This window comes from Crassostrea angulata, unplaced genomic scaffold (assembly GCF_025612915.1).
Source record: "Crassostrea angulata isolate pt1a10 unplaced genomic scaffold, ASM2561291v2 HiC_scaffold_178, whole genome shotgun sequence".
Lineage (NCBI taxonomy): Eukaryota > Metazoa > Mollusca > Bivalvia > Ostreida > Ostreidae > Magallana > Magallana angulata.
In genome coordinates this window covers 1-9,802 of record NW_026441731.1, presented here as the reverse complement: position 1 = coordinate 9,802, position 9,802 = coordinate 1, and the positions used below count along the sequence as shown (strand labels likewise).

Genomic DNA, 9,802 nt, shown 5'->3' with positions numbered 1-9,802 from the left:
CCGGGTTTATCATCTAAAATCTAATCCCAGACCTTGATATTCGGGGATAATGTTGTACAGAGGTAGGTCACATGAAATATCCACCAACCCTTCCCCAACCCGGAAGTTTAAGGGCTAACCCCGAGCTAACCCTGATTTTTAGGGTCATCCCGCGTTTATCATCTAAAATCTAATCCCAGACCTTGATATTCGGGGATAATGTTGTACAGAGGTAGGTCACATGAAATATCCACCAACCCTTCCCCAACCCGGAAGTTTAAGGGCTAACCCCGAGCTAACCCTGATTTTTAGGGTCATCCCGGGTTTATCATCTAAAATCTAATCCCAGACCTTGATATTCGGGGATAATGTTGTACAGAGGTAGGTCACATGAAATATCCACCAACCCTTCCCCAACCCGGAAGTTTAAGGGCTAACCCCGAGCTAACCCTGATTTTTAGGGTCATCCCGGGTTTATCATCTAAAATCTAATCCCAGACCTTGATTTTCGGGGATAATGTTGTACAGAGGCTGTTGAAATTAAATATACATTAAACTTTCCCAAACTTGGATTTTTAAAGGGATAAAGTTTTATCCACTACGTATAACTGATGTTGCGCTGGGCGGACTGTTGAAAAACTAACCAACAAATTATTTTAAAGATCATTCGTTTATTAGTTTTCATATTTGTTGTTAAAACATACTCATTTTTTACTCTTATCAAAAATGACATCAACATATATTTTATGAAGTTACTTTCCTTACATCAACATAATGTTAATATAATATATAGCTTCCTGCTTCTTTTACCTTTCATTACTTTAGCAAATTTCTTTGCACTAAAAAAAGGTTTACATAAAGGATAACATAAATGATAAGCAATACTTAGTGAACAGATGCTTTTCTTTTTACACAAACCATAAGCAAACTTTTATTGCAAATCATTCCCAACCAAGTTTTCTAGCTCTTGCTGGAGCTTTGTTCTTTCGTTGATTGCTCTTTTCTTCTTGACTATTTTCTTTACTTTGTCCTGTAAATAGTTGGTGAAATCCCCGCGAACGTCTGGCTTCCATCCCTCGCTCCATATGCGATCCTCCACACCATCTTTTATCAAATTTTGGATGTCTACCATTTTTGCTATTGTAACAAAACAACACTTTTTGAGTTCTCATTCTATCTCAAAGCATAAGCATTACGAATAAATGAAACTGGCATTCATTCTTTTATCTTAATTTAACTATAAACGTTTCCCCGTTGCTATACATGGAGTATATTATACTTACTTGGAGAAATGGTTTCCTGCAATCCCAGCCAGTAATGAATGTACGCTAGCTGTAACTTCGAAACTTTTTCCTGTTCTTTGCGGTAGCTCCTTTCGATGCTCTTGAACACTTCCGCGACTTCTTTTCTTATGTTTTCATTTAATTCTTCCACAGATGTCGCGATCTTAGCTTCTGTTTCCTCTTCTTCAAATTCTTCATTGTCTATCATTTTTCTCTTTTTAGGATTTACTAGAGCCATTTCTAACTCGTCTATTCTCGAGTTCACTTGACTAATTTGGAAGGAAAGTGCGTTTTCAAATTCAGGCTTCACCTCTTTATCAATTTTCTTATGAATCTGGTCCAAATCAGCTTCGAACTTGGCACATTCTGTTCCTGAGTCCAATTTTTTTTCAAGGTTTTCAAGCTTAATACCAACTTCTCTTATTTTACGACTGAACTTCCCGAGAGTCTCAAGGACAAATTCTCTTAAGGCTTCATACTTTGGATCGTTTTCATCTATCAAATATGATTCAAAAACATGCATGTAAAGTTGTAATATGCTTGCTATATTAAACAATGTTTCAATATCTATGTTATAAAAATTACCTTCGGATAGCCAGTCATTCTCCATACTGCTATTTAATTCAAGACAAGTGAGGAATCTGTAATGCACAGGAACATCGTAAAATAATTAAAATAAATGTATGTGACAAAATATTTTGTTTTATAAGAACAAAACCAATTGTGTTTGATTGAGTCATTTTAATCTTATCTATGGAAGTCTGTACATATTCTAAAATTGTAGAATGATTTAATATTATTATTTTTTTATTTGAACTTCCTTTAGACAAACAAGAAATTAATTTTGCATTCTAAACATTCTTTATCATTAGGTATACTGATTACTTTCAATTAATGAATTGCTTACCTCTCCTAGGAAAATCACCGTCTGCACTGAAGGAGTGACAAGGAAACAATGACTGTGCTTTCTGTGTTAACGTTAGCAGGCGCTCTGAGTGATGGGAAAGACTAGTTAACACGGCTTGTGTATCATCAATCCATAAGCTCAACGTTCGAGTAAGAATTTGCAACTGCCAAATATTAGAGTTTACTTTGTCCTGTAATTGCAAGTTATGGTAAAAGATTATCTTGCCGTTTTAAATTATAAAACAGTTCAAAAAGAAGTGAAATAGTTCATTCATACTTTTTTGTGCGTGATTTATTTAGTACGCTATGTTTGCGGACAAAGATCTGTCTGCGAACTTAAACCATTAATAAATTATACACTATGATAAAAAAAAATTCAAAACATTTTCAATTTTCTTATTCAACATAAATGGAGACTTTGTGAAATCATGACCTTGAAGAAAAAAAACCCTTTCTCAGTATTTAATTGAAGTTCTTAGTTCATAAGGTTGATTCACAAGAAACTTTTAGCCATCTAAACAATTTTTTATTCTTAAGTACTTCCATTCTCTACACAATACATTATCAAAAAATAGACTCGACGGAAACTATTTAAGAAGTTAAAAAAAATGTTCTAAATTTCACAAACTCCCTGATAAATGTTTGATAAAGAAATAAAAGTCAAAGATTACTTTTTTCACATTTACTTCCAAATTAAATACTCAGACAAAAATAAACTTAGACAAAATTTATTTGCTTTAGTGATTGCCGATGTAGAAATTCCGAAATCAACAATATCCTGCTTATAATCAAACATGACTTATAACTCACATAACTGTTAAATGTAAATGCAATTAAATTATGCTTCTTGCAGCATATATTTACTTATTTGAAAGTCTTTGTAGTTTTGTTTCAAAAGCCCGAAATGTACGGAAAGGAATATTTGATCTTAAACACTGTAATTTAAAGCGTTCGTATTTTTCACGAATGGTAACTTCTGCCAACCTTTGAGCATGCAGGAATTCCAACTCTTGGGCTGACCAGGGAGCTTTCAAGGATGTAGAAATCGGGAAGCAAGTGGAAGTTCTTCGATGTCCGATGTCTTTATCAAATAGAATAGGGTCATCGTCAGCATTGTCATGATCGACGTATTTTGGGGGGAGTTCCTCGACTTTATTGTCATTGATAGTAACCTCTTCTGATTGCTTTGTTTCTCCCTTCTTCGTACTTTTCTTTTCTGCTCCTGTCAACATTTCAAGTTTATGTGGGATGGTGAAGTGCAAGCGATTTAACTGCAAATTGCGAAATCTAAAGCTGGCCAATTGCAATTTTGACAAAATCTCCAAGGCGATCAGTTTGTTTTTATCTACCGGTAGGTCGATCGTCAGTAAAGCTAACCTGTCATATTCGACATATTGGCCCTGCATCAAAAGTGCAATACAGCTGATATACGTCATTGTTATTACTAATTGTTCCATATCCATATTTTCTTTCTGGAGCCTTCGAAGGCACATTGTTAACCAAGGAAGAATCTTTGGGGTTTTCTTAATCTTACTTGGGTATATTAGCCCCCGTTTTTCCAATTCACCTCTTACTAAATCTGATATTGTGACAAGTGTGTTTTCTGTGATATCTGTAGAACGTTTGTCATATACAACTGTCCAGAATTTATCATTAAATGACCAAGTCAGTGTCATATTCCCATGCCTGTCATATGTTGTAACAGCTGGAAAATGTTTAAGGTCAAGTTCAAGAATACCAGCTTTTATGACTTCTGCCACTGATATATTACTTTTATCCAAGAGCAGGTACAAGCTGGGGAAAACCATTTGGGAATTTGTTCTTCTGTTTGTTGTTAACAGTTTGACCAGCGATCTAATTGTTACAGCACCGACTGTCTTAAATGTTGTCTTGCAAGATTTTATCTCTCGTAGGAAATCTTCAAAAAGAACGTAACTGGCAGCCTTGCCAGTTTCGTGCAGGTCATGTAGTAAGGCAACAACCAAATGTCGACCAATGACTCCATAGCTGCCATCCAAGTGATCGTGCAATCCCACTGACCGTTTTATCATCTTAGAAATGACCTCAGATGTTGTCCATATTTCTTGTGGGGGAATGCTATATTCGTTTTGCATACAGGTTGAGTACACTTCTAAAGATAGAAATCCATAGTGGTCAGTTGAACTTCTACTGGGACCAAGAGCTCCTGGTCCTAGATTGATAGAGTAAGATGTACTCCTTCCACAAAGTGGCTTTCCCCACAAAAGTTTTTCGGAGGCTAGTTCCAACTGATAGGATTGCCAGGTGGCACGCACATTTCCTGTTTTTTTATACTCGTTCAATAATTCTTTAAGTTCCTTGCAAATCCATAAACCCAAATGTCGAATGCATGTTAGAATATGCAAAGGAAAAGGCACCAACAGAGGTACAGTTTCTAAAAGTACTTCTAGATTGGTTAAATTAATAAAATCCATAGCATTTATATGGTCAGCAACTGAATCCTGCGAAACAACAAATTCAATCCTACATGTACTTCTCCTTAGTAATGTCCAGTTGCTTTGCAATGTAGATATATAATGATCAGCGTCGCGTAGGAATGCATCTGCTGTCGATCGTGGGAAACACATACCTCCAACAATGCAACCCGACACTGGATGATATCGACAATTGGGTTGACGATGTGGAATGTCAGCGTAAAGTTGAACAAACTGCACCTCGTGTGGAAAACGACAAATCGTCCGCAAACAAGTTTTGATATCCATTGGTCTTCCATCTAGATTGCTCTGATAGTTGGCACAGTCTTTGAATGATAAGCATGTACAAAGTGTTCCTCTGTGGCCGATGATTTGTTGCAATCCCGCAGTAGACCAAAGAAGATCAACTTCTTCAGAGTCTGACAGTATGTTTGCAGCAACATGGATAGTTGTACGCAAGGTAAATTGGGTATTAAAATCTGACAATGATAATCCACAGGTCATTTTTTCACCAAAGCGGAAGCAAAATATGATTGGTCTCAAAAGTCCAGTTTGGGTCAGTTGGTTTAAAGATGCTTGCAAAGCATCGAGTATTGCATTACAATCGTCAGGTAAAATGAACATTTTTCGAACGTCATTTATGTCATTCTTTTCGAGAGCTCTTCTAGCCTCTCCACGCAAAGCAAGAGCCATTAGTGTATTTTTAAAATTCTCTCTCAGCTGAAGAAATGTGGCGAGCGCTTGTTGTCTCACTTGCTGAATGGATAATGCAACTGAATGCATCTGGTGCATAGGAATTAAAGCTATCCAACATTCCCACCCTCTTTCATAAAATAGCTGGAACCCTAAGCTGTTTGAGAAGGTCATAAGTTCGCTTTTACTGTATTCTGTTAATCTGACGTGCTTTTTCAAAAAGCCTCTAACGTTCCGTAGACTTGCATTATCATTTGGAAACAGTGTGATATGTCTCACGGGCATTCTTATTGCGGCCAAAGATTTAAACTCCACAACGCATCCATCAATGTCAAAGGAATATCTCAACCATACTTCTCTTTCTACTTCATCGACTGTCAGACATCTTCCAAAAATCCGATCATCCCTTCTTAAAAAGAGTTGTGGTGTTTCAGATACAGAATTGTACGCCTTGGCTAGGTTGAAATTCTCCAACACCGTTTCAGAAAAAGTTTGTTCCGTATCTTCCATATCCATCTAAAATTTTTAAAAAATATGACGTGTTTAGACACTCATAATGAGAAAAGCTTTTTTTTTATAATATCTAATTTTCAACTTAGATGATGATAAGAAATAATTACCCGGCATTATAACTCAATTAATTAATTTTTTAACAAAAATATATATTAAACTCTATTCTCAAAGATCAACCTTGGGTTAAACCCGAGTATAGTCTAGGGTATATTCCGGGGTAAACCTAAATATAACTTGGCTTTTACCATGGTTTAATCCAGGGTACACCCGGGTAAAACCCAGGGTATACGCTGGGTTTAACCAAGAGTATGCCCGGGTTTAACACAGATTAAACGCGGGTTTAACACAGATTAAACGCGGGTTTAACCCAGGGTATACCCGGGTTTAACCCAGGGTATACCCGGGTTTAACCCAGGGTATACCCGGGTTTAACCCAGGGTATACCCGGGTTTAACCCAGGGTATACCCGGGGTAAACCCAGGGTATACCCGGGTTAAACCCAGGATAAACTCAGGGTATACTTGGGTTAAACCCAGGATATACCCGGGTTTAACCCAGGGTATACCCTGGGTACACCAAGGGTATACCCGGGGTAAACCCAGGGTATACCCGGGGTAAACCCAGGGTATACCCGGGGTATACCCAGGGTAAACTCAGAGTATACCCTAGTTGATCCCAGTGTATACACGGGTTCAACACAGAGTAAAACAATGTTAGACCTTAAGTTTAATGAGCCAAAGTTTTTAACGCAATTATCTTAATTAAGCATATCAAAAAGTTTCATTAATATCAATCATTCACTACATTTGATGAATATCTTGCTACAATTGAAATTTAATTGTAAACTATAGATCAATTCAATAGTCTATCAATTACTACCAGGAATAACTACTATGTTTATAAAATTTCATATCTATTGCTACTTAACATTAGAATGCAGGATAATGAGCAATTAAATAATGATATTAAAAAATGCAGTTACCTTTAACAAGTGAAAAACCCATATAATCCAACAAAGTCACAATCAAAAGAATGATAAAACACCAAATCATCAGATATTTATAGAAAGAAATGATTGACAGTCACGTGGATTAATAGGCGGAGTCCCGCATTCCCGCACACGCATCTCGTCAAAGTGCCTATACCCTAACCCTAACCCTAACCCTAACCCAAACCCTAACCCTAACCCTAACCCTAACCCTGACCCTGACCCTGACCCTAACCCTAAACCTAACCCTAACCCTAACCCCAACCCTAACCCTAACCCTAACCCCAACCCCAACCCTAACCCTAACCCTAACCCTAACCCTAACCCACCCCCACCCTAAACCTAACCCTAACCCAACCCAACCCAACCCTAACCCTAACCCTAACCCAACCCTACCCCAACCCTAACTCTAAACCTCCTGGGAATCAGATGTAAAATTGAAAACTTTTTAACCCAGACCTTTTTCCTCAAACATTAAAGCTTAACATCTATTGTGGGAGTTTTAAGAAGAGTTTATTTCGTCCTTTACAATAACTAATATCTGTTGTAAATTTTAATGCAAACTGGAACATTAAATGAATTTTTTTTCGTCTTAAAAGAGTTTTTACTGAAGTATAAGTTCAAAACTTAACCCCCATACAGGGTTCAACAACAAGTTTATGGTTTCAGGTTTGAATTTAAGCAAAAATGGCTGGTAAAGAAATTTAACCTAAACAACAATCACTATATATATCAATCCAGCTTTAACTCCGCCCTTCAAAGACCACGTGACAATTCGGTGACATTGACGAGTTGATACAGCAAATGATTTCGTAAATATGCTTTTACCCTAACCCTAACCCTAACCCATTTTTCATAATACCTAGTTTTCAAGTTAGATGATGATAAGAAATAATTACCCGGCATTAAATCTGATTTATTTTATTTTTTAACTAAAATTTATATTTAACTCTATTCATAACCATGGGTTAAACCCAAGTATAGTCTAGGGTATATTCCGGGGTAAACCTAAATATAACTCAAACTTTACCATGGTTTAATCCAGGGTATACCCGGGTAAAACCTAGGGTATATGCTGGGTTTAACCCAGAGTATGCCCGGGTTTAACGCAGAGTATACCCGGGTTTAACCTAGAGTATACCCAGGTTTAACCCAGGGTATACCCTGGGTTTAACCCAGGGTATACCTGGGTTAGACCCAGGATATACCCGGGTTTCACCCAGGGTATACCCGGGTTCAACCCAGGGTATACCCGGGTTCAACCCAGGGTATGCCCGGGTTCAACCCAGGGTAGACCCGGGGTAAACCCAGGGTATACCCTTGTTGAGCCCAGGGTATACCCTAGTTTAACTCAGAGTAAAACAATATTAGATCTTAAGCTTAATGAGCCCAAGATCTTAACGTAATTATCTTAATAAAGTATATCAAAAGGTTTCATTAAAATCAATCATTCACTACATTTGATGAATATCTTGCTACAATTGAAATTTAATTGTAAACTATAGATCAAATCAATAGTCGATCAATTGCTCCCAGCAATTATTTCTATTTTTATAAAATTTCATATTTATTGCTACTTAACATTAGGATGCAGGATAAATGAGCAAATAAATAATTATTTTAAAAGATGCAATTACCTTTAACAAGTGAAAAATCCATATAATCCAACAGAGTCACAATCAAAAGAATGATAAGAAACCAAATCACCAGATATTTATAGAAAGAAATGACTGACATTCACATGAGTAAAGGGACGGAGTCCCGCATTCCCACACACGCATCTCGTCAGAGTGCCTATACCCTAACCCTAACCCTAACCCAGAAACCGTTTAAGGAAGATTGCAATAAATTCTAGAAACGCTTTAGATATGCAAAAGTTTAAAAAATCACGCAATAAAGTTAACAATATGAAAAAGTGTGCAATTGACAATTATTATAACAATTTAGAAATTAATCTTTTAGATTCCAGTAAAAATAATTCCAAATTATACTGGAGATTATTGAAGAATGTTTTTGATATTAAAATGTCTACCGAAATTCCCCCATTGCAATTTGCCTTAAAAAACGGTAATCAATCCATAGCTTATACCAACGCAGAAATGGCTGAGGTTCTTAATGATTATTTTTCCTCCATTTCATGTTTAGACGACAATGACGCTCGATTACCTGAATTCAACTCTGAATGCAACAATTTTATTTGTGATGTATGTATTTCTGAACAAGATGTGATAGATATTATTTCAATCATTCAAGTAAACAAAGCTGTGGGGCCAGATAACATAAGTCATAAAATGCTTAAGAATACTATGTATACAATAGCAAAACCTCTATGTTCATTATTTAATCGTTCTTCAAAAAACTGTACATTTCCAAGCTCTTGGAAAATATCAAATGTTTTACCTTTATATAAGAAAGGCGACCCATCACAAATGTCGAATTATAGACCTGTTTCCTTATTACGTTGTGTTTCTAAGATAATGTTACGAATTATTTTTAGACATGTATACAACTTTTTTCATGATAATAATCTTTTTTATAAGTGTCAAGCTGGATTTTTACCTGGTCACTCAACTGTTTATCAGCTAATAGAAACGTATGACCATATTTTAAGAGCAATTGATCAAGGTCAATCTTGTTGTATGATTTTTTGCGACTTGTCAAAAGCATTTGACCGCGTTTGGCATAAAGGTTTATTGTTTAAACTCCATACCTATGGTATTACTGGAAATCTGTTCAAATGGTTTAATAGTTACCTTGTAAATAGAAAGCAAAGGGTTATGTATCGAGAAGTGCTGTCGTCTATTAAGTCTATTAATGCCGGAGTGTCTCAAGGCTCTGTCCTTGGTCCATTGTTATTTCTTATTTATGTAAACGATATAGCAGATAACATGTTAACATTTTGCAGACTTTTTGCAGATGATAATAGCCTTCAACATGCTGCAATCAATGTACACGATATGGAATCTTATCTTAATCGGGATCTTTTA

At 36.3% G+C, this 9,802-nt stretch overlaps 2 protein-coding genes across 2 annotated transcripts; both read right to left on the bottom strand.

Moving 5' to 3' along the window:
- Positions 1–910: 910 nt before the first annotated feature.
- LOC128169690 (uncharacterized) lies at positions 911–1,932 on the bottom strand. Its single transcript, XM_052835787.1, has 3 exons — positions 1,848–1,932; positions 1,263–1,757; positions 911–1,116 (listed from the first exon to the last, which is right to left on the bottom strand). Exons 1-3 carry the CDS (start codon positions 1,870–1,872, stop codon positions 911–913), a joined length of 726 nt encoding a protein of 241 aa, XP_052691747.1. The 5' UTR covers positions 1,873–1,932.
- A 942-nt stretch (positions 1,933–2,874) lies between these two features.
- LOC128169691 (uncharacterized) lies at positions 2,875–5,823 on the bottom strand. The gene has a single exon (XM_052835788.1). It carries the CDS (start codon positions 5,597–5,599, stop codon positions 3,029–3,031), a length of 2,571 nt encoding a protein of 856 aa, XP_052691748.1. The 5' UTR covers positions 5,600–5,823; the 3' UTR covers positions 2,875–3,028.
- Positions 5,824–9,802: the final 3,979 nt, after the last annotated feature.

Coding starts and splice junctions, on each gene's coding strand:
- LOC128169690 (XM_052835787.1), bottom strand. CDS start 1,872: ATGGAGAATGACTGGCTATCCGAAG. Junction 1,758..1,847: donor GAATGACTGGCTATCCGAAG/GTAATTTTTATA, acceptor CATATTTGATAG/ATGAAAACGATCCAAAGTAT. Junction 1,117..1,262: donor GCAGGAAACCATTTCTCCAA/GTAAGTATAATA, acceptor TTGTTACAATAG/CAAAAATGGTAGACATCCAA.
- LOC128169691 (XM_052835788.1), bottom strand. CDS start 5,599: ATGCCCGTGAGACATATCACACTGTTTCCAAATGATAATGCAAGTCTA.